This window comes from Gallus gallus, chromosome 20 (assembly GCF_016699485.2).
Source record: "Gallus gallus isolate bGalGal1 chromosome 20, bGalGal1.mat.broiler.GRCg7b, whole genome shotgun sequence".
NCBI classification, from domain to species: Eukaryota; Metazoa; Chordata; class Aves; order Galliformes; family Phasianidae; genus Gallus; species Gallus gallus.
The window spans coordinates 1,838,958-1,863,603 of NC_052551.1; the positions used below are offsets into that span (position 1 = coordinate 1,838,958).

Consider the following 24,646-nt stretch of genomic DNA (forward strand, 5'->3'; position numbering starts at 1 on the left):
TGGCCCTGCCGTACAGTTCTCTCAGGTTCTAGAGCGCTCCCACGACCACCCCCAGCGCTGCGGTGAGGCAGGGCCCACTTGGCCCCCAGGCTCACGCGGCCAGCGCGCGGAAAGCGAGAAAGGCAGCCCGAGGCCCGTCCGGGCACTTCTCGGTTCCCGGGCTCCAGGCGCAGCCCCGCCTCACGCACACGGTGGCTCCGCCTCCGCTTAAAGCGCGCTCGTGGACGCTACCGCCTCCTCTTGCCGCTCGCGCTGCCTCTAGCATGTCGGACAGGCTGCCCTACAAAGTGGGTGAGTGCGCGCCGCCCGCCCGGCCCGGCCCTGCGGGGCTCTCGCCGCTCCGTGGCGAGCGGTGCAGGTGCGGGGCGGCGGGGCCGGGCCGCTGCGGCGGGGGTCTGCGGTGAGGCCGGGCCGCGGCGGAAGGCGGCCGTGTAGGGGTGCCCGGGGCTGTGGGCGCGCAGTGGGGGTCTGCCGCGCCGGGTGTCAGCTGGACGTGTCCGGCCGGGAGGGTGGCTGCGGATCGGGGCCAGGATGCGAGCGTGGAGTCACCTCAGAGCTGCGGGAGGGGCTGTGCGGCCGCTGCCCGAACACCGCCGCGACTGAGCCGGGAAGGACCGCTGTAACCGGGGCTGCCCCCGGCAGGAGGTGGCGCGAGTGGGGAAAGCTCGGAACGATCGCCTCTCTTAGAGCTGTGGGGCTTTTGAGGATTGAATAAAAATAATAAGAAAGTAGTCCATTCGTTTTTTAAAAAAAAAATTGTCAGGGCTGTGAAGCTAAAATACTACGGGATGTTTTAAAGTGCGCTCTGAGAAGTCTGCACTGCTTTAAGAAGGGCGAGATTGAAGAACATCCCCTCCCCCACCCCCCCCTTGTCATCGTTGTTCCAATGTCTGTCTGTCTCCTGGGCCTCTTCAGCCCCTGATTGGTGTGACGCCCAGGCACATGGGCTTGATGGGCACCACTTTGGAATAAAATGCAATTAGCCTGTCTGCATGAAACCAGGCGCTCTGACCTGGTGTGTTCACCAGGTAGCTGAAAGAAAGCTGTCTGACTGTGCTGTTAGTGAAACAGTACTGTCCTGAGGCCTCTGGAAGAGCTCACCGGGTGCTGGGGCATTGGCACCGGCTGGTGCTGCAGAGCAGTGTGTGTGGATGCTGGCTGTCCACCTGCTGTAGGTAAGGCTGGAGTCAGACCTGCTGCAGGTGCAGCATTCTCTTTCCTGCTCTATATACTGTTGGAAATGTCCTGTTCAGTTTTTGGCAAACTTTTTTTTTATGAAAGATCCTTCTTGGAAGAGGTAAAGCAGATTGTGACTAATGGTGCTTCAGAAGCTGTCTTTGTGGAGACACAGTGGGAGCCCTACAGCTGCGTCCTCACTGGGGACAGGGCTGGGCTCAGTGCCCAGAGCCCTTGGAGGGAGCGTGCTGTGCGTGTTCCCACTTGCAGAAGCTGTGACTATACAGGCATCCCCCCCAAGCATGCTAGTCTTTCTACTGTGGAAGGAAACCTCTGGAACTGTCAGAGCCTTGAGCAGTATCTGCAGAAGTGGGTTAGAACTTGGAACTTAATGAATGGGCTGCAGGACTCCTGAGCAATAGGCTAATGTGCCCATACAGGAGCTTTGTTGTTTTGGGGCTGTTTGGTCTGAACTTGTTTAAAAGCCTGTGCACCATAGTGCAAAAGCAGGGGGTAAGAGGGTTGGGGCCCATTTTTCTCCTGCTTTGCCTCCCAGCTGTTGCTTGGTGTTCAGTTCAGCTGTTGCAGCTGATGCCTATCCACAAGTGTGAGAAGGGATACCAAGGTCTCAGCTATTTAAACTCTGACACCTGTCCTCCTTCTCTTGCAGCTGACATCAGCCTTGCTGACTGGGGTCGCAAGGCCATTGAGATTGCAGAGAATGAGATGCCGGGGCTGATGAAGATGCGGGAGATGTACGGTGCCTCGAAGCCACTGAAAGGTGCGCGGATCGCCGGCTGCCTCCATATGACCGTGCAGACAGCAGTTCTCATAGAGACCCTTATAAAGCTGGGAGCTGAGGTAAAGTGTCTCTGTTTCTCCTTCAGCATGCTCTTAGGTAATGCTCTGCCTGGGGCACTGCTTCAGTTTATGTAACAATCACAGGGGATCCTGGCAAACTTGTCTGCTTTTTTAGAAGAGACTGTGTTCTGGGTAGATGGATTATCTCTTCTTCCCTTAAGCAAAAACCTTGTCAGCTGTAATGCACACCCCCTAGGATGTGGTATGTGTCCTTTCTCTGGACAAGCTGCAGCTTCGAAAGTCCCAGTTCTGGACTGGGTCGCTGGCTTCAGCAGCTCTGTTGGCTGCATGCAGCTCCCCAAGCAGTGATGCTAGGAGCTGCTCTCATGCACTGTGTTGTGCTTGGGCATGCAGTGTTGTTGCTGGTAATGCTGAGGCTCTAGTGACTGCCTGCAGCATGGATTAGCTTGTATTAAGAACTGCACTGTGCCTTCAAACTCAGTGAAAACTCGTGAGACTGTCTGAGAGCTCCTGCTAGCCCTTCAGCCATGCAGAAAACACTGCAGAAGCAGTGTGATTCAGTGATGGCAGGTGGGGTCTTGACTGACTTCAAGCTCACTGTGTGATTGTGGACCAGTTACCCCAGTCCATCTTAAAGGCTCAAATACCTGTAAGCCCTTTACTGCATCATGCCTGGCTTGCAGAATGGAGTCCAAACATCATGGCTGAGTGATCACTGTACAGGACATCTCAGCACAATCCAAATAGCTTGTGTGCTGAGCGGGGAGCTCAGTGGTGGATTATGTTAAGCATGATTTGTGATCTGAAATTCCTTTGTCCTGAAGTTTAGCTGCATGCCCCCTGGCTGCCCAGAGATAGTCCTGTGTGGGATCTGTTCCTGGAAGTGTGTGCCTGGGAAGGATTAAAAGTATTGAGCACTGTCATGCTTACCCAGAGGCAGTGGAAAAAAAGGAAAGCTCTCTCCAACAGACAAAGCATTTCTTTAAAAAAAAAAAAAAATTGTAAAAACTGAGGGGATAGATCTAGTCAGGATGCAAGGGCAGCATGTGCTGTGTATGGAGACTGTCCTGTTCAGAGATGTTGTGCTAGTGCAGTGCTGAAGGAGAACTTTGATGTGGATGTAGTCCTGGCTTTGTTCCTACTACTATGTATGTAACTTTGTCCCTTCTCAGGATTTAAAAACAAGCAGTACTTGCTGAGTTTTAGGAAACTCTTTGCTGTTCCTGTTGGTTGCTGTATTCCAGTATGGCTGGCTTAGGTAGCAGTTGTGTGCTGTCCCAAATATAGCTAAACTCCTTTAGTCTGAATACAGCCTCGATTCAGTGTCACATGGGATTCATCCAAGTCATTCAGGGGAGGTACCTGCAGTGATTTGGTTCCTCTAAGCATAAGCTAGAATTGTGCCTTGAAGATGTGGGCTGTTGTATTACCTTGGTGCTTGATTGTGAGCTCCTTTCATGTCCTGGTGCCTGCACGTTCTGACTGTTTTGAGTTTGGGTTCAGCCCTGATTCATCTGTGCTACCACAGTCTGGGTGCTTGGGAGGGAGGAAAGTAACTGCAATGAAGCTGTATCCTGTCTATACTCTCCAGTCTCTTTGGGGGCATAGACTGGGGGGTTGGAACTGGATGATCTTTGAGATCCCTTCCAACCCAAGCTATATTATAATAGTGAGGACATAGCTCACTAGAAATTGTGGGATTCCTTCTACCATGTTTCCATGATAGCAATTAGGTCATACTTTCCCAATTGCACCGTGGTTTCTAACTCTTCCTTTTTATTTCCCATGCTGTGTGCATTGGTATAGAGGCACTTCAGCTTGCCTATTGGCCTTCTTGCCTTCTTGGCCTCCTTGCCTCTTCCCTCTTAGGGAGGAGAGGAGCCCTCCCTAATACCTCCAGGGCAAGTCTAGGGTTTTCCTCTACTGCCTTGCAAGGTGACAGCATTCCCATACTCTTCTCTGTCATCCAGTGCACCCCCACCATATCTAGTTTAAAGCCCTGCTAACCAGCCCAGCCAGCTTGCTCCCTAGAATTTTTGTGCCCCTTCTGGTCAGCTTCTTAAGGTCTGTTGCAAATCAACACGCAGATACCCACCTGATGGTCAGCTCTGTAAGGAACAGAGTGAGAGCCCCAGTGTGTGGCTCCTGATCACAGAGCAGACCTGGGAGCCACTACTGTGGGCTGCAGTGGGTGTACAGATCCTTAATTAATGCAGCTCAGTGATATGCTGTTGCTTTTGTAGGTGCCCGAGCCTAGTTATGAAATCTCTGGGAAGTGCTTAGCTCAGCTGGAAAAGCTTCCATGGCTGGAGAGCAAAGTGGGAGCTGCGTGAGCATAATCTCAAGAAAATGCCTATTGATAGCATTTCAGCTGCATTTCTGATTTTCTAGAGTGCCGGTTAATGTATTGCTGCATGGCCATATCCTTTACTGGACACTTGTTATGTGGCTGTTCTGAAAATCTGAACTTCACTGATGCAAACTTTCTGAACCCAACATACTGTGTTCTTTAAGATCTGTAGCTGAATGTACTCTTGCTGTCTGGCACAAGCTCTCATGAGTAAAGAGATGGCTGAATACGTGGCACAGCTGAAGCTCTGCTATCCTTCGAGGTGGCATTATTCTCCCTGTCCTAGTCAAATACTTAGTTTCCCTATGAACTTTTAGAGAACTATTTAGGGAGGCAGGAATTTGCACTAATAATACTTTTCTGATCTTGTTCCCTTTTGTGTCCAAATAGAGTTCCTGATATCTGAGAACTTTGTTCAGCAAATAAAACTCGAGTTGTTTTCCAGGTACAATGGTCAAGCTGCAACATTTTCTCTACTCAGGACCATGCTGCAGCTGCTATTGCAAAAGCTGGCATCCCTGGTAAGTTTTCTGTGTTCTAATTGGGCTTTGAATTGGGGTATAGAGCCTGTTCTAGCTAAATCAAACTGTACAAATCAAGCTTTTCTGAATAAACTTCAGGATAGAAGTAGCCTCTGAAAGCCAGTGTTTGTTACAAATCGGGATGTTTGATTCAAGCTGTATTGCATCAGACAATCTAGCGTGCCTGACAATGTCTGATCTGGTGTTAGACTACAAAAGAGCTGGGTTGTATGTTACCAACTTTAAGTCTGTTTACTAAGATGATTAAATGGGCTGGGTAATTAGAGATTGGTGTGTAGGTGTGTATAGACAGGTGTTTGGTGCTTTCCAGCAAGCTTGGTGCTAATAGGGTTTGGGGAGGGGAGTCTGGGTGTCAGCAGAGGCAAAATCTGTTTTCTGGAAGCCTGGTTCTTTCCTCTGGAGTTGTCTTTATACTGTTATAATTAGCTGTTGCAACAAGACTTTCCCCAACTGTGATCCATTTTAAAGTAACAGAGGAAAGCGATTCCTTCTCTAGTTCCTGTGGTATTACTGGCTGTAGGCATCACCTCCTGCCTGCATCTAGTGTGCAATGTCAAAGAACCAGCAGCGACTTCCTAGATCTAGATGTTAGGGTATTGCATCCTTCACTGCTTTCAACTCTCAAAACTCAACTGAGGAGCAGTCTGTGGGTGGAGCATCTATCTGGCCTTTTGGCTTCCACCCTTGTTATCCTTGCACGGTGGAACTTGCTCCTTTTGTTAATATTACACTTCACACAGTGAATCTAGAGATGTGGGAAGAATGTTGATCCTTTGTAGACAGTGAGGGACACTGATGCACGCTTCTACAGAAGGGGCAGCTGCAGGGCTGGCTCTGTGGCTCAAAGCTGAAGTTTTCTGTATGAACAGCAGAAACACGGCAATTTATCAGGTTTCCAGTGTTAAGGTATGTATGTTGTGTGCTCAGTATGTTTGAATAGCTGAGTATTAACAGGGCTTGAGCGTGGCATGAAGCAGGTACAAGTGCCTGGAAAGGCAAAGGTACTGATAGATACATGTTAGTTGCTGAAGCATGCTATTGGTAGTAGATGTGCTGATCTAGAGATATGCCCTTTTAGGAGCAGAGGAAGCACAGCATGGATTTTAGCACTGTGCTAGAAACTAGAATTTAAAGTTGCTGGAGAGTTTCTGGTCTCGTGCTTTGTTCGTGCCAAAGTCTGGTGTGTTTTTCCTGCTGTTCTAGAAATGTATCAATATATTCTGTGGCTATTTGTAATTCCTGGTACCATGGTGAATTAAGGGAGAAAGTGGGGTGTTGTGGATACTAGTCTGCTTTAGTTTGCTTTGATTTTTCTTTCTTAATGTGAAATACTGAGGAGGGCAATGAAGTCTCAGTTTTGATCAAGCTCATGGCCTGGGACAGGAGGCAAAATGGTTTAACTTCTGCTCATTTTGAGATCTTGATCTTCTTTCCAGTGAAAACATCTCTTCTGGCTTGCAGGCACAGATAATCATCTATCTGTTGTCTCTGCTGTTGAGTGCTGCTGATAAAATCTTCATTTTGCTGCTTTGCTATTTGCTCAGTGAGAAACTAATTGTGTTTGTTCCTGTGTAGTGTTTGCCTGGAAAGGAGAAACAGACGAGGAGTATTTGTGGTGCATTGAGCAGACCCTGTACTTCAAGGATGGGCAGCCCCTCAACATGATTTTGGATGACGGTGGAGATCTTACCAACCTAGTTCATACCAAATACCCACAGCTCTTGAAAGGTAACTTTCAGTTTTTGTCAGGTACAGTTCTACCTGGGAAGCCAGTTTGGCATTTCTTCTGTGGGAATTCCCTGCTTTGATAAAAGGGGTGCGGGAAGGTTGGAAAGGCATGTGCAAGCAGGCAATGGGACGTGTCTGTGAAAACTGCTTACAATGCAAGAGCAGAATTTCTTTCCTGCAGGAGCTGTTGTTTCCATCTCTGCTTTGTAGTATTTATACTACATTGACTATCCTTCTGGCCTTCATTCACAGTATCCATTACCTGAATGACAAGTAGGGCTGTTGTATGGCCAAGAGCTTTCTGGAAATGGGCTGGGTTTTAGGATTGCTTAATGTCTGCTTGCTATTAATATATTTTTTTTTAACGTTGGTGCTTTTTCTTTCCCTGTCCTCTCAATGCACCTTTATATCAACTCATGGCAACCTGTAGTTTTTATTGGAAAGGAATGGTTTTTCACAGTATGTGAACTGCAAGGCATTAACTTGTCACATTTATCAGTAAATATGCTGATTGAGTCAGGATTTTGACTGTTGCTTTGTTGATTTATTACCTTTAGTATAAGCTAGTAAAACAGCGTGGTGTGGCTAGCATGTGTTATTTGTAAAAAGACTTACCTGAGGGGAATTTGGCACCATTTGCAGTAGCAGGCTGATTTGTGCTGGGCAACTGTGGCAGCTTTTTTGCTCTGCTGGACTCCGTCACATGCTCTGTGCTGCAAACCACAGAGGCCTATTGTTGCTGAAGGACATGTTTGATCTAGGATTTGGAGATAATTGGTTAGGCATATGGAGGGGAAACTAAACTGATTACTGTTGGATGTTCTGCTGTTCATTCTTGGCCCTTACAGGTGGGGTTGCTGTAGAAACCTGCTGGATCAGCTTCCTTGAGCTGTACTGCCTTAACAGGTTAAAATCAGAAGTAGTCAGGACACAGGCTGTGTTAAGGAAAGAGGCTGGGCCCTACACCTGTCTGTGTGCTTGTATGGGTAGGGTGGCAAGGAAAGGAGGAAATTGCGACTGTGTGACAAGCTTTGCTTTCTCTTTGACCCTCATCCTCATGTCATTAGTTCTCCAACGGTGAACTGTACTGCAATGGCAATTGGTGTCTGCTTACCAGAGATCTCTTTTACTTTCTTCTGGATTGTCTCTGTGTGAAGTTCATGACCTGTTGCTTTCCTGCCATTTAGTGGCAAGGAAGCCACAGCTAATCGTGTCTCCCTGGAATTGTGACAGGCCCAAAAATGCATTTTTTTCATACTTGTGTTCTGTTTAACAGGGTTGTTCCTCTGTCAAGCACATCCAGCTAACACATCAATTTGTGTCTGTTGTGTCTATTTGTGTCTGTTCTTGAGGGTGCTTGTGCTGAACACCTGCAGCCTTCTTGTTATCTGCCATTTCGAGTCCTCTCACTTGTCTTGCACTCCTGTTGTGCAAGGAACTAGTATGATATGTTTCAGCCGGACAGTGGCTGTCTCCTGCATTGGCATCCATCTCTGGTCTGCCATCCCAGCTCACAGGAGTGGCCCTTCACCCGGGTTTTTAAAGGACCTAGATGGGATGTCATACCTGTCAACATTTCCCTTGCCAAAATGTGTGCTATCTGCACTGACTGCAGTTGAGAAGCCTCCTTGCAGCATTCTACCACCTGTGGAAGGTGACAGAACTTGGTATGGATTATCAACCAGCCTCATGCTTCGTAGAAGAAGAAAAGCTTCCAGAATGGGACTGTGAGTAGGGCTTTGATTGCATTTAAGATCTGCACTTAGCTCTTTGTTGCAGTGGCTGATTTAAAGAAACTGTATAGCATTCATTTTTGTGTGCCTTGAGGATAACAGTGGCTAGTAAATGTTAAAGGTGAGTGGTGATATTTGAAAGTCACTGAAAATGAATTGATGTCGCAGTCAAATGGTCTCTTTGTGGGTAGAGGCAGGACAACAGCAGCGTTAGAGCATGCACAGTATTTAGAAGGGCTGAAATGTGAGTGCAGGAGATTGTGTAGCATACATGAGCAAAATGTTACTGCACGGAGCTGAGCTGTGCACGGCAATGAACAGCAGTGTGTGCCATTTGCTATTTGAAGGTTGGGCAAGTTTCCTGACCTCATTTCAGAGGGAGCTGTCTGCCATGCTGCAGCCATGTCTAATCTTTATGGAAGTTAGTTCAGTCCTAGTGTGCAGTGAACAATTGAAAGCAGGGCTCTGTAGTTCATTCAAGTCTAGTTCAAATAGGAGCTGTGTTAAACTGCTGCATGGAAAAGCTCAGCAAGTTTCCCCTCACCCCTAAGCACGACTGCCATTAGAGGGCAGAATGGCCTCTGTACTACTGCCATGTTTAGCTAAGCTAAGTGCCCTTAAAACCAACATAAATAAAGGTAGGAAGGGAAGGATTTGAGAACCAAACAAAGAAAGTCACCTGAACTCATGCAAAGATCTTTTCTGGTATCTCTGCTGAAGCGTGCTGTTCAGAGAGGGCTGGGAAGGCTGTATTGTTGGTGATCGATTAGGGCAGACTTGCTCATTGAGCATAGGAAATAGGAGTGTAAAGCAGGTCTGCTTGTTCAGCAAAACTTCATGTTGCTTCAACTTTTTCCCACGCTTTAGGCCCTTCTCTGTTTTCGAATCACTTAGTGAGCTGCTCAGGCAATTGCGCAGGAAAAACGCTTTGGGGAAAGGTGCTATATGTCACCACGCACCAGGCGGCGTTCTTTACATTGCCCTGCTCCCTACCACTGAGCCCTCAGCCCAAACCTGAACATAACCATCTCAGCAGGTGACCAAGTGAGGAGGGCGGCAGTCGGGGGCTGTCCGCTGCTGTGGGGGATGCAGACCCATCACGGAACGCGTTCCTACGCCGATTGGCCGCGCAGCAGCCGGAGGTGGCGGCGGTATCCGTGGCGCGGCGCAAGGGGGCGCCATCGCTCCGCAGCGGCTCCGGCCGCGCTGCCCGGGCCGCGCCGCGTGGCCCAGATGTGCCGCGCTTCCTGCGGGTGGAAGCCGTGAACTTCGAAGATGGCTTTAAAAGATTTTGTCTTTCTGCCTTAATTCGGCTCCGCGTCCGCAAGAAACCTACTGATGCCTGCAGGGCCCTCCGGTGTGCTGCTGTGCTTGGCCGGACCTGAACGCTTCAGTTCCCAGAACTAAAAGCCTGCATGACTGTTGGTGGGTTGCAGCCCCTCGGCTGCTGCTGGTCAGGATGCTGTGCTGGGAGCCCGGCTGCTGCCCGTGGTGTGGGATGAGCAAAGCATCTCAGCTTTGCTGTTGCTGTTTGTGAAGTAGGAAGGCCTAAAAGTCCAAATTGGCTCCTCCAAGTGTCATATGGATCTCTACACGGAGATATTGCTCTTGGTGGTGGTTTCAGCTTGGTTTAGCAGAATTCCTCTATTTTCATACGGTGACAAATTAGTTGACTTGCAGCATGCTTCCAGATCAAACAACAAACTTAGTCGCCGTAACCTCTGCAGGATATGCAGCTCAACTGCATAGGTGATTTTCAGGTTTATCGACTGTCACAAATTGTCACCGCTTTTTTTTGTGCAGATAGGCTTTGAGCAACACTCTGAATCCTTACCATGTAGCAATTAGACAATTTACATGCAGTGAGGGATTATTGAGATGGTAGGGGGAAGAAACATCCAGTAATCATACTGTATATGGTATGAAGGGTAAACAGGGACTTCTGGCTTTTGAGTGTTATTTGAAGTGAGATTACTTTGTGACAGTTACTGTCATATCAAGCTCTTGTTTCCTTACCTGATGTTTGTGTTTTTAGGCAGTCCTTTGTCTCTGGCTTCTACCTCTGGGACTGTTTTCAAGCAAGGATCTATTTGAAATGATCCTTTGTGAATGTGCCAGTAATACCCTCGAAATGGAATTTTCATGTAGTTAATGTATAGATTTGGAGTGTGAGGAGAATGTGTAATCAGAGCTGCAGCTGATTGCTGACAGGAGGACTGAGAATGACAAACTGAATTTGAATTTTTCTTAGTTGTTTCAAATGCTTTAGACTAAAGTGTGGTTATCTCTCATCTCCTTTCAGGCTACTTTGCCAGTGTAGAACAGGCTTTAGAAACATTACTGAAAGTGTGAACATCCAACTCTTCTTGGAGTTTGCTCAGTTTTTGAGAAAATAGATTAGAACTGTGTTTCCTGGCTTTCTGGTCTAGAATTGGCCCCTTCTACTTTTCCAAAGATTTCTTTGTCCTGCTGCTTTGATAGCCATGTGGGGGAAAACTTGTTTGAAGCTTCAAAGTGCCATTGAGGATCCACATGAGGGTTCTGATCTTGTCCCTGTTTCCTGCAAAGATTTTTATAACTTAAACCTCTGGAAGACACTACTTGGATGTGTTGCTTTGCGGTGGCATTAAATCCAACCAAAGATAAATCATTTTACTCTGCTCACAGGAATTAGAGGTATTTCAGAAGAGACAACCACTGGAGTTCACAACCTGTACAAGATGAAAGCCAATGGGACTCTGAAGGTGCCAGCTATCAATGTTAATGACTCTGTCACCAAGGTACTGCAGATAAAGCACTTATGCTATGTTGGTTTGGTGCTCGGATGTTGTTATTCCCCTGCAAGTATTCTTTCTCTTGATGAGGTACTCTAGATGTGGAGCTGAACAGATTTTCAGCATATCCCTGAAGTGAGTCCATGATGTCTGTGGTGTGATGTGTTGTTGTAAATATCCCATTTTTAGAATGTTCAAGGCTTATTTGTGTGCAAGGATGTGTGCTATTTCTTTTGCATTTTAATAATATGAAGACATCTCTGGAAATTGTATGTGTGTTAGGCTACAGTTAGTTCCTCTATCAAGGAACAGGTCATTGCTGCATGGCCTAAAGCCACAGGCAGGTAACAGCTGGAAAAGAGAGTGAATGACCTGCATGAGCTTGTGGTAGGTAAAGGTATTTCTGCAAGCAACAGTTGCTAAGGATAGAGCAGAAAGTGTTTATATCCCTTTTTTAGCTGTATTTCTGCTTCCCATGACAAGTCCTGATGAATTGAGGAAAGAGTAAGGATGGTATTGAGAGAGAAATTTTGAATGCAGGTGAATTATAGATGGATTTTCAGGTGTGCATGAAGCTTGTGTATCCAGGTGTTTTTAAAAGTAGTCACTGAATATACATCAGTCCCCGTGTTCAGTTCCAAACAGTTTTCATAGTGAAACACTGTGATAATGATGCCTCCCAGTAATGTGCCTGTGAAAAGTAGCACTTTAAGGCACCACTGTTTCAGTACTCTTTGGCTGTTTAATACTCTTGAGACTAATCTCAGTCTCCTATGTTATCCTATAGGGAATGGCATTTCTCAATGGTTTGGTCTGCTTTCTCTGCAGCTTGTTGTTTGGAGACTATCTTGTTTCTGTTCACAAAGATGCATCTGTCATCTTCCATAGCTAATGGGCTGCAAACCAGTTGATTTTGGAAGTTCCTCTGCATCCTTTCCACCTAAATCTTTGCCTCCTGCATAATAACTACTAATACTGTTCAGTAGATTTGGAAATTCAGATGCTTCTAAAAAAAACCTCTGAAATAGATTTGAATTGAGCTAACTTTATTCTAGTGCCAAACAAGTGCTTATTTTCAAGTACTGTTGAGGATTTGTGCAAGAAAAGACTTGTATGAACTACAGTTATAGACCTCCAGGAACGTATGCAACTGAATGACAGATTTTTGCTCCTTCAGTTTGATATTTTGACTCTATGCCAACTTCCTATGATATTGGTAGGAGAAAGAGATTTCCTTTATTTTCATTTATTTCATTTATAAAATGTTGCTCACCAGAGGCATGCTGAGACCTGCATGTGGGACAACTATATAGATTGAAGAAGGATAAATGAAAAACATCAAAACAAGTTATCATCTTCTCATCCCTCACTGTAGTTAATGTTTAGCTGACTGTCTGCCTCCTGGTTATGTATGCACACATAAATCAATTTTGCTCATCTAAGGAGTTTTTGCTTGAGTGACTTTTATTCTGTTCTGAAATGTCTCCTGTTTCTTCTTCAGAGCAAATTTGATAACCTTTATGGTTGCCGAGAGTCCCTCATTGATGGTATCAAGCGTGCTACAGATGTCATGATTGCTGGAAAAGTAGCAGTAGTGGCAGGTTATGGAGATGTGGGCAAAGGCTGCGCTCAGGCCCTGCGGAGCTTTGGAGCAAGAGTCATCATCACTGAAATTGATCCCATCAATGCACTGCAGGCAGCTATGGAAGGTGAGAACAGAAGGTATAGAAATTACTGCGTCTGAAGGGGGTCTTTCTGTGTTGATGTAGAGCAATAAATGATAGTTGAGAAAGCTTCAGTGGGTTTCAGCCTCTGTGTTGTAGAGGTGACGCTCCCCTTGTTTAACTGAGCACACAGCAAACTTTTTCCTTACAACTTCTATTGTTGCAGGCCTTGAAGATGTGTTTGGAGTCACAGATAAAAAGACTAGTGGGGAAAGCCCGCTATTTCATAATGATGTAACTCTGGTTATAAATGGGTTAATTATCTTCAAGTTGGGCAACTCTACCTTTAGTGTAGGTTAAGACTCACTTGAATATTTCCACAGTAAAACAGCTTTTGCAGATTAATGCCAGTCTGCCATTCCACTGTGAAGCTGTGCTTGCAGCATGCTCTTGAAGCTCTACTCCAACTCTTCTGTGGCTGCTGCATTTAGTTCTTCATAGTACCAGTTTATCCCATTTCTGTTCATACATGATTAGAACCTGCAGATACTGTGGATGCATTTTCCTTGGCAAACAAGCCCTGAATCCAATCTAAGAGCTGTGGCAGACACTACACCTTTGGTTGCAGAGTGTTGGATGCATAAATCCTCACGCTGGAGGTAGGTGAGGGATACAGATATTTTTGTGCTGCCTTGGTATTTAGTGTAAGGAAAGTACATCTGCTAACATGCATTCTCCATAGATTGAACATTGGCACGTCCTTCTATTACTTATCATTTTTTCTTTATGCTTTACTCAGTATTGCGGCCCATTTTTGAACAACATCTGGTGATTGGGTAGGGGGATAATTTTTTTTCTCTCATTTTCAGGTTATGAAGTTACTACAATGGAGGAGGCTTGCAAGGAAGGCAATATCTTTGTTACAACCACTGGCTGCACTGACATTGTTCAGGGCAGGTATGATCTAGCCATTTGCTTCAGTGAAAACACACTGCTGCAGTTAGAATTTTATACAGTCATAACTTGTCAGCAACGTGGTGAGTGGTAGCATTAATTTAATGAGAAATTGGGACTTCAGTTTTTCAACTGTGTTGATTGTTGCCACATTGCAATTATTACACTGCCTAATGCTGGAGAAACAAAAAGCATAGATGGACAGAGAGACTTTAAGAAAACGGGAGGGCAGGCCTCAATTCTGTTATTGTTAATTCTGTTATTCTGAATTCTGTTGGTAAATGTGAACGAAAGGGGAGGTAGGTAAAGATTGAAAGTGATTCCATCTGTGAATACACACAACAATCTTGAAACTAATCTGTTCTCAACAAACTACCCTGCGGGATTTTTATTATCATTTCTTAGATCTCAGTTTGTAGTCCCTCCACTCTAAACAAACTCCTTTCTGTATTTGCCATTAGGATTGTATGTGCTGTAGTATGAGGTCAGATTAAGTGGGAGGAGATGAAGCCAATAGTCTCCAGAGTTGTGAAACTGCTGGAAACTGTAGAGTAATGGAGAAGGAGATTCTTTCTGTGTAGGTAGAAGCAGAATAACTGCTGATATTTAAGTAGTGACCAACTAAAAAAGTTAATTTAACTTGCTATACTGGGACAATGATTTATCTTCAATAACCTCTTCTATCTTTGGGAAAAGTCCTTTTCTGGGAGCTTGAAGCTTTTTCCAGTAGGTTTTACATGTCCAGAAGATTACTAGACCCATACATCATGTCTGTGGAAATCAACTGTAGTCAGTGATCCAGGAGCTCTTCTTTTCCCCTTGAGCAGAGCTATAGACCAAAGTATCTCCTGGATTTGGAAAAGGAACATTTCTTTTGTGCATTAACTTTTGATACAATGTCTTTCTTTCTTTTTTTTTTTTTTCTTTCCTCAGGCACTTCGAGCAGATGAAGGATGATGCCATAGTTTGTAATATTGGTCATTTTGATGTGGAAGTTGATGCAAAGTGGTTGAATCAAAATGCAGTAGAGGTGGTGAATGTTAAACCTCAGGTGAGACAGCCCATGTAGAAGGCATCCTGATAGAACAATGTGATTGCAAGTCAGTGTCTGATGCCAGAATGGGAAGCATTTTTTTTCAGATGTTTCTACTTTTTATATTCTAGCTTTTATATTATTGATTTTTTTTTTTTTTTGGAAGCCAGGTTTGCTCTAGGCTAATCTTAATGCGAATTTTGCTCTGCTGTTGCCCTGTTAGTCTGGAACAAGCTGCATGTAATATTCTTGCACTGATATTAAAGCAACTGGTTCCAACAAGTGCCCAGGACTTCCAGCACGGTCTCTGATAAGAAATGCTTAGTGTGGATACATCTGTGTATTCTTTCCTTCTGGGCAAACAGGAATCTTTTCCTTAGTGATGGTCTCATGGTTGATTGCATCAAATTCGTTCCTTACAGGAGGTCAACCTTGATGTCTGGGGAATGGGCAAGGTATGAAAATGTGCTTTTTGATAGCCAGCATCTGAAAGTAATGCCATAACTCAGTTTACAAAACAAACTGGATGATGAATACAGAACAGACCCTTAGAGACCATATAAAACTTCTTAGGAACAGAGCTTGCGGGTTCTCTGGTGGCTGATCTCAATTTCCTCAAAGGAAGTTGCTTGCAAACGTAGCTGAACTGCACCAGAACAGTCTTAGTCCTAATGCAGAGTGCTAGTATTAGAATGAATCTCAAGGGAATGTCTTCTGGGGTTCTGTCAAGGTTTGAAAAATTCACACCTTTGTTTTCAAAGCATTTTTTGTTCTGAAATTATGGCCTCGGGGAAGTCTATGTGGAGCTTTGCCAAATTCAGGCTTCTCTTCCAGACTCAGTGGCTTCACTTTAGAAACCTGTGGAGACCAGAAGTCTGTGTGTGGGCAGAGAAGGCAGGATGTTTTAGCCTTGCTCAGCTTGCATTCCCACCGTGTATTTACTTCAAACTATGGCAGTAGTCACAGAGAAAAGTAGGGATCTAAAAAACCTTCAGCTTTTCAGCTGTGTCCTTAAAGAGAGAAACAACACTAAATTAAAACTTGTTTGTCACCTGGACGTTGAGGGAGAACATCACCTGAGGTTAACCAGGCTCTTTCTAACTTGGCTTAGAACTTCTGGTTACCTTTTGAAGAGGTAACTTTTGTTCACAGTGGGATTCTCAGGCAGTTTTTTACCTTTTTTCTTTAACCATACCTAGGTGTATGTCTTAGTAGATCTGTTTGTCCTTCCAGTTTTCATGACCCTCCTGTGGCTTATTGGCCATCCACATCAAACTCTTGCTAAGCAGCTGTGAGAGTCTTTTCAGTGTCACGTTTGTTGTTGAGGCACTAAATGTGGAGTGAACTAAGTATGAAGTTATGCTTTCAAGTTCTCACTATGTTCATGTCTGCTCTTGCCCATGACCTTAGTGTAAGGTTGACTTCACCCTAGCTTCTGTCCTAGAAGAGCCTGTAGCTAGTTGCTTGCTTTTGGATAGCTCAGGTTTTAAAATTGGGACTGTTCATAAACATTGTCAAAGGCTGAAATGGATGTTAATGTGGTAACATACAAACTACCTGCCTATGACTATTGAGTGTGGCTCTTAAAATTGAATATTAATGCTGGAGAAAGCAGCAGTCCCTTTTCTTGTCAGGAGCCAGGCATGTCATGAATATATTAGGTGCCCTGAACAATGAGATGTGGTGTAGTGCAAGGCATGAAAACTATTAAAAGTGTCTGGTTCAAAACAAATGTTTTATTTGTAAAAGATTGGAGTTAGGGTCAAAGTCACCATATGGTTTAATGCTGAAGACTTAGCTTCTTCATATCCTAAATCTCTCTGTTGTGTTCTGTAAACCATTGCTATTGCGAGCAGAAGGTTCAGAGTGACCCAAAGAATGTACCTCTTAACACAGGGTGTCATCCAGGGTGCTGTAGGTGACACAAACACGTATGTTTAAAAATATTTAGCTAAAGTTTTAAATTATGTACAAACAACAACAATGAAAAAAACAGCTATCCCTGAATGAACCACCTTTGTCTCAGCTTGACCTAGAGGTGAGGATTTATTGGGAAATCTGGCTTTTGTTGTATTCTTTCCTATCTATCTACTGCTTACTGCTGGAGATAGGATATAACTTTGGGTTTAGGAACAAGGAACTATCCTGCAGCTTCATTTCCTCACAGCCAGTGTGGGAATTCATCTGCACTGGAACTAGAATTGGTGGATCTGGTGGGTGGCAACCAAGTCCATGGGAAGGGTATTGGATCTAAGGTAGTCTTTAAGATCCCTTCTAACCTAAGCCATTCTATGGTTCTACAATTCTGTGACAAAAGTGCTTCTTTAATGAATTTGAACACAACTGAGAAATCAGCCCTGGCCCTAAGTGGTGGACTGGGAAATGTCCAAAGACATGCATAGAATCGTAGTATGATAGAATAGCTTAGGTTGGAAGGGACTTTAAAGATCATCAAGCTCACACCCTCCTACTATGGACTGGCTGCCTCCACCCCCCAGCTCGGGCTGCCCAGGGCCCAGCCATGGCCTTGGGCACCTCTAGGAATGGGGCACCCACAGCTCTGGGCAGCAGTGCTGGGGCCACACTGCCTCTGGGTAAAGAATTTCTCCTTCACATCTAACCTAAATCTCCCCTTTTTTTAGTTTAAAGCCATTCTCCCTTGTGCTATCACTATCAGACCATATAAAAAGTCACTCCCCCTCCTGCTTATAAGCTCCCCTCAGGTACTGGAATGCTGCACTGAGGTCTCCCCGGACCCTTCTTCAAGCTAAACAAGCCCAACTACCTCAACCTTTCTTCATAGCAGAGGTGCTTCAGCCCTCTGATCATATCCATGACCTTCTTCTGGACCCACTCCAACAGCTCTGCATCCTTCTTGTGCTGGGTGCTCCAGGCCTGGATGCACTCAGAGGGACAAAGCAAGGGAGGACAATCCCCTCCCCGCCTGCTGCTCCCCCTCTGTTGATGCAGCCCAGGCTGCAGTTGGCCTTCCAGGCTGCAAGTGCACACTGCTGGCTCATGCCCAGCTTTTCATCTGCCAAAAAAAAAAAAAAAATTCCCCCTCGCCTGCCCACTACTTATGCAATTTAGTTTCCTGCATTTGGGGAAATCACAGGGGTCAGCACACCGGAGTGCGTGTAAATGAGCCTTGCCCTGGGAAAACCACCTTCCCGATCATGGTGTTCTCCCTGCTAGGTTAATGTCTTGTCCCTAGTCTAAAAGGGAGCCTCAAGCAGAGGACAGTCCCTGTGTTAAAGGTGTGATATCTTGCACTAACCCTTAGAATTTTTTCACTTCAAGTGAGGTGTCCCGCATGCTTTTATAATACCAAGTACAAACTTGAATTTTTACTTGGCAGCTTTTTCTATATCCTGTAGCAAGGAGGGGAATATAAAGCAAGAGCAAAAGTCTGTGATCAAAACCTCCTATGAAGACATCTGTCTCTTGATCTTGAAGATAAATACCAGAGCTGAGTGCCTGGTTGCTAGATGTCAGCTAGAGGTAAAGTGTAATTGCGAAACAGTGTCCAACCTTGTAATTTTCAGTACCATATGGTCTCTATTTACAAGTGATGAGCTGGCAGAAGAAATCTTTAATGCTTGGGAAAGGAAAATGTCTTAATGTGCCATTCTGACTCATCTGGTGCTTTCAAAGGCAAAGGAGAAAATAGGCTTATTCCTGAAAAGCTGGCAGGTTGTTTTGAATATCTGCTTGCAGTTCTGGTACTACAGTAATGTGTAGCATGAGCTCAGCTCTAGAAGGCAAGGAAGAGTCAGGGTGGGAACGATGAGCTTCGGCTCTGCAAATAAGTCACTTTTATATATATATATATATATATATATATATATATATATATATATATGTATATATATATCATGCGTGGTCTGGAGGGAAGTGCAAAGCAACCAGAAAGGCCAGGGTAAGCTAAGTGCAGATAGGGGGAGAAAGGAGGCATTTGTATAAATATGGAGATGACCTTAACAGTTGGATAACTTGAACTCTAATTCTCTAGCAGCGTACTGAGCTTGTAAATCAGCTGGTTTGTCTGTCCATAGCTTAGGCTTGTTTTCACAGTACTGACTTAGACCATTACTGTTCTGCATTTCTTTCCATACAAAGACATGAACTTGCACATTACCCTGTGCACTGAATCGATTGTGTCAGCAGATGGCCAAAGGTATGAGATTCCATGCACCATCCAGCAGCTGTCCAGGGATTTGTTGGGTCAGTATATGGATATAGTGTCTTAGACCACCACATTCAAACCTTGAAACTTATCAGCCATGTTGTTGTAGTTTTCAGGGCTTTTTTAAAGCATTCTGATTTGTCTGCTTCCTTCTTTGTTTTGTTTCTCCCTCCCATGGTCTTCTGATGGTGCATATGGTATTTTTTGGATGAACTGGGAACTGTCACTAGTGATCCTCACTGGAGAATCAGCATCTGTAAGAAATATACTGCAGCTGCTCAGTGAAAGAAATTCTTGCTAACCTTACCTTACTGTACTGATCTTGAATAGGAAAAAAAAGAGTTTTATTTGGAGCTTCTATTTCAGATGGTTACTGTCTACATACATGCTAAAGACAGTAGCCTGTATTATACAAACCCCAGAAACAGAGTATTGGGATTGAATCACAGCTGTGGAAGACGAGTAGAGGCTCAGATCTCTCCTCTGAAAGTGAAGTACCTGTTCTAGTAAAAATGGTCATTGCTAGTTTAAATTATCACATCTGTACTACTAAACTGAATAAAGGTATTCTTTTTCTGGAAGGCAGAATTGTTAAAAATAAAACAGAGTTCAGCATGGCTTTTAACCTACAGGTTAAAGCTTTAAGAACAAAATTAAGTGGCTTGTATTTTGCTTCATACTCCCTTTTGAGACATAAACTATAAATACAGCTGCAGGAAAGGAACTCTTCTAAGTCTTGCACACTGTCAGTACTATGACAGCAAAATTTGTCTTAAACATAGTTAGCCTTTTACAAAGTTTACTGTTACCTTTTCAGTCTTTTCAAAGGTTTAGTCTGCTTCCACATGCTTGACCTAATAGATGAACAGTAAATACCAGGAAATAATGAACATTCTTATAACTTATAGTCCCGATTGCCATTTCATTTTAGGCTTTAATATTTAATATAACTCCTTTCTACAGAGTGTAGGCAAGGGAGAGAAGAGCTAGCAACTGGCAGAAAGGGGAAGCAAAGCTAGCATAGGCATTGCAGGATTCCAGTCTGGCCCAGACAGCTGTGGCACGTATGAAATGACAGTGTCCTGAACTCTGCAACTCTTGTGTGACTGAGCACCTGTCTCCTTAGCCCTTGTTTGCCTATCCTTTTGTCCCCAACACAGCCTGGAAATCAGCCTAAGTGGAAGACTGAATCTTTCTCTCTGAGTGCATAGAGCATGCACCAGAGTCTAGGACATCCATTTAATTTACCAGTTCTTTTCAGGTATGCTTGTAACCTGACTTGCTTGATAAGTGGATAGGTCCCCTTGTGTTTTGACTCTGGGACTTGTCTTGCTCTCACTTAGGCCTGGCATCATAGTGGGAAGTGAGCTGTCAAACCACAAGAGTTTTCAGGTCTCCTAGAAGGTGGTGCCAAAAAGTTGGTAGATGTCTACAGCAGCCTGTACCTGGAAGACAAACTGTTCATGCCTTGAATGTAAATCAAGGCATTGCTGAAGTGGGAGAATTCACTGGGGAGTAATTTCAGAAGGCTGAGCAAAATCTGGCCCTTGCCTGCGTAATAGATGCAAATGTTCCGGGCTGTTGCACACAGAGATGCTGCTTCTCCTGTCTCTCCACACCAGCTATTATAATTAAGTGTATGTGAATTGCATCTTACTGCAGGCAGCATGTCTCTTACCATGGACACCTGAGATGGTATGCATGTGAAAGAACCAGAAGAACAGGATAACTGATGCAATATCAAGCTGATGCTAAGATCTGTTTTGTATGAAGATCAGAGTAGTTACAGGCTTTACTGAACTCTGGCTGGGAACAGTGAGGAACATCTTGATTGTAATGAAAGTCTGTATCATAAACCCATTGCTAAATTGCTGATGTGGGAAGGGAGCCCAGCAAGTTTTGCATGACTTCTATGGAGATACTCAAGACCCACCTGGATGCTGACCTGTGCAACCTATTGTAGGGTACTGCTTTAGGTGGGGGTTGGACTTGATCATCTCTTGAGGTCCCTTCCAACCCCTGTGATTCTGCGACTTAAAATGCTGTTTGTGCCCTCACCTTTCACTTCTCTTTTCCCCACCCAGGTGGATCGCTATAAATTGAGGAATGGTCGTCATATTATACTGCTAGCAGAAGGCAGACTGGTCAATTTGGGCTGTGCCATGGGTCACCCTAGCTTCGTAATGAGCAACTCCTTCACCAACCAGGTGCTGGCGCAGATTGAGCTGTGGACAAATAGTGACAAATACTCTGTTGGAGTCCATTTCCTGCCAAAGAAGGTGAGTTAGAATAGCAGAAAAGCGCAAGCTTGTAGGGAAAGCGACTTTGTACATGATAATACAGTTTTTGTTTGAAAGGAAAGCCTTTGCTGTCTGAGGATAGTCAGGAAGCTCCTACCTGAAGGGTTGGAGATGGAGTGAAGCTAGAAATCTTCACTGTGGTTGGGAGAATCTGGGTCCCATTTGCACCTGAGCAGAGCGTATCACAATCTGGTACTAATAGCTTCACAAAATATTAATGACACTAATTCCCTTGTGTTTCCCTTTAATCTTATCTGTGGATTCTTTGTTCTTGGAGAAATCTGGGTTGTGTCATAACTTGCAAATTCCTTTATAAATATAACCTGGTTTTAATTTTGCAAAACAAGCCTGAGTATTTGAGTTCATTGAGGTCATTGAAAAGTATACTGGAGTTAAATCCCATTGCTTTGAAATTGAACCGAGTGTGAGACTGAATGTGAAAATACTTTTCATCTGGGAAGTATAAAGTATATGTTTGGGCTTATTTATGAAGTGTTTGCTGAAGAACTTAAGCTTCCAAAACTTCCCATTAATGATCAAACAAAGTACACCAGCAGTACGATGCAGGAGCTGATCAGCCAGCTCTCTGACACACAGTCATCTTCAGAGAAAAATTTTTATTGACAATTCCCAGGAAGAAGAGCAAGCTCAGTGATGCTAATAAAACACGGCTTCATACTCTTCCAGAACAATAGTTTTTACTAATCATACTTGAGCTGAAAGTGAGAAATAACACCTGAATCTGTTACTTACAAATGGAGTTGTGTGTTTGTGCAGTGTATGGCAGTGGTGTGTTCAGGTTCATGTGCTGTGACAAAATGATCTTCACTCACTGGGCTCCACAGATAATTTCTATGAACAAAGCTGTCTTTTTGTAAGAACCAACCAAAGATGGATAGAACAGCTTTCTTTCCTCTCCTTCTTCTGCATATTAGCTTTGAGATCTAAATGTAAATTTAAGAACTGCCAAGTACCTTACATTGCATTCTCTTTGCAAGACTATCCTTTTGGTGATGAGCTATTACAAACATCTGCATTTCTGCAATGTTTTCCTGGAAATTGAAGCCAACTATTGCATCTGTGTTCTTGGTGTCAAATCTATCCTTCCTTACGCTCAACTTCTTGATTTGAAGTGTGCAGTAGGTAATGCCAGTTTGCCTTTCTCTAAATCTTGAAGTCCATAAGCTGAAGCAACTGTGAAACAGCTTCTTCCTGCTGCAGTTTGAGAACCTGATTTGTGAGATACTGGTGACTCAGTAGCAGCTCCTTTTCAAGTAGATCTAATCTGTCTCAGTTGTGCTGGAAATGCACCTGTCAGATCTCAGTGTATCACTACAGTTCAACCAGATATGTATTCAATTTTTAATCCTTTTCTTCTGATATGATCTACTAAGCTTAAATACTTGTTTCCCATTCTAGACACAGTCCTTCCAGCTAGGTTTTCTTTCTTGGTTTTCTTGATTCTTATGTAGTATCCTATAGCTTTCATGGTTTGCTTCCACATTCTTCAACCACTTCATCTATTGTTTTTAATGGTTTGGATTGTACATCTTTGCCCTCACTGGTTCTCAATAGAAGTTGGCAGTTCCATGTTACTCTGAACAGGTTGAGCTGCACTGAATTATTTAGCACAAATATACCTTTTTAATATGTTTGTTATGATGGGATTACTTTAGAGTAGTTTCTTGTTAGCATACTCCTGCTTAGGATGAAGATGTTGAAGATGTTGTTTGTTGGTTGTTGGTTGATTTAGTGATCAGTTCTTTACCTGTGGATGGATGTGAATGTGTAAATGGCATTGAAGTGGGCTTGATTATATATTTGTCTGTCTCACGCTTCTGAGGGCATCAAATTAAGTTGGGACTTTTCCGTCTGGGGATGATTCTGCTCTCAAGCAGTTGGTGTATGTTGACAGGAAAAGAGTTGTGTCTGTTATATTCTCCTTGGAGCTGCTACTGGTTTTCAGGTATTCATTTCTCACTGTCAGCCATGATTTCCTGAACTGAAGCTACTAATAATCTTGTTTCAATGCTTTGTTTTCCAGCTGGATGAAGCTGTGGCTGCTGCTCATTTGGACAAGCTGTCCGTGAAGCTGACAAAACTGAGTGAGAAGCAGGCCAAATACCTGGGCTTGTCGAAGGATGGGCCCTTCAAGCCAGACCACTACCGATACTGAGCAGGTGGCAGTACTCAAAGACCAAAGTGCAGGGATGCAACCTTCCAAAGCTTTAGTGTGTGCTGGGTTTCTGAGAACAAGCCCTTTGCCATCATCCTCTCAGTGCTGCAGAACTTGTGTCCTTACTAATGGAGCTTCAGGGCCTTTTTAGTCTCTCTCTCTCTTTTTTTTTTTTTTAATAAGAAAGAGGATCACTCTGGCTCTGGGAATTAGAATTGGTACTTAGCTAAATTCATAGCGAAAAGGATCCTCTGCACCTTTAATTGGCCCCTAATGTCCCAGTAAGAGTGGGACAAAAGAGAATACTAGGTTAAAAATCTGCTCTTGTCAAACATGTGGCCAGCTGTTTGAACAGACTAATCAGTGAAATGCAGAACTGTTTCTGCAGAGAGATGCTTTCTGCCGTGCTTTGTTGGAATTAGCTGAATTCTGTTTCAAGGCTGGCAGTGTCAGGCTTCTTTCCATGAAGGTGCACTAACTGAAATACATTTTGTGAAATTGGGGGAACTAAGGAGGAGTATTTCTGCAGGTTGCTTGGTTGGCCTCCTGTAGAATCAATGTAATCTCCTATGCAGAGATGAGAGCTGGCATTCTCTCTGTATTAATCTATTCCAGTGATTTTAATCAGAACCAAGACCTTTCTGTGCTGCTTCCATAACAGCAATAGAAGGGATGTGAGGCAAAGGTGACTTACTTTAGCAGTCTGAATGGCTGAGAAGCCACTGAGCGGATGATTAGGTTTAGGGATCTTGACTGGTCCTAGGAAACACCAGCAGCACGCTTTTACCCCCAGGTTGTTTTTCAGAGTTGTCATGTCTGCTGTATCTTTTCTGTCACTGACTCAAAGTGCTTTTATTAAAGATGTGACTGTGGCCTGACTTGTGTAGTAAGATGCTTCAGGCTTTGCCATGAATCTGTTTGGTCCTGTGTATTCACTGAGTCAATCAAACCTTTTTGTGTGTCCACTTGTGGTTTCTTGGCAAAAGCCAGTGCTGTGGCTAGCCATGTCATGTACTTGAGATGAGAAATTCTCTTCCTGAAGTTTAGTTACAATTGAAGGGCTGTGAGTGTTACAAGATGGGGTGGGGGGAGGAGGGAACGAGGGTCAAAAAAAAAAACCAACCAACCAAACAAAACAAACCGTCACAGCTCTGCCTATACAGATTCATCTCCTTATGTTATGAAATATCTCTCTTTCCACTGCCTTC

General features: G+C 44.2%; 1 protein-coding gene and 1 non-coding gene across 2 annotated transcripts; one reads left to right on the forward strand and one right to left on the reverse strand.

Annotated features, from left to right (window-relative positions):
* The first annotated feature begins 237 nt into the window (after positions 1 to 237).
* AHCY (adenosylhomocysteinase) lies at positions 238 to 24,351 on the forward strand. Its single transcript, XM_417331.8, has 10 exons — positions 238 to 291; positions 1,847 to 2,037; positions 4,794 to 4,869; positions 6,466 to 6,618; positions 11,019 to 11,131; positions 12,627 to 12,834; positions 13,659 to 13,746; positions 14,677 to 14,794; positions 21,047 to 21,241; positions 23,307 to 24,351. Exons 1-10 carry the CDS (start codon positions 264 to 266, stop codon positions 23,436 to 23,438), a joined length of 1,302 nt encoding a protein of 433 aa, XP_417331.5. The 5' UTR covers positions 238 to 263; the 3' UTR covers positions 23,439 to 24,351.
* LOC112530134 lies at positions 17,816 to 17,979 on the reverse strand. Its single transcript, XR_003071506.2, has one exon. It is a non-coding gene; the product is annotated as a U1 spliceosomal RNA (small nuclear RNA).
* Positions 24,352 to 24,646: the final 295 nt, after the last annotated feature.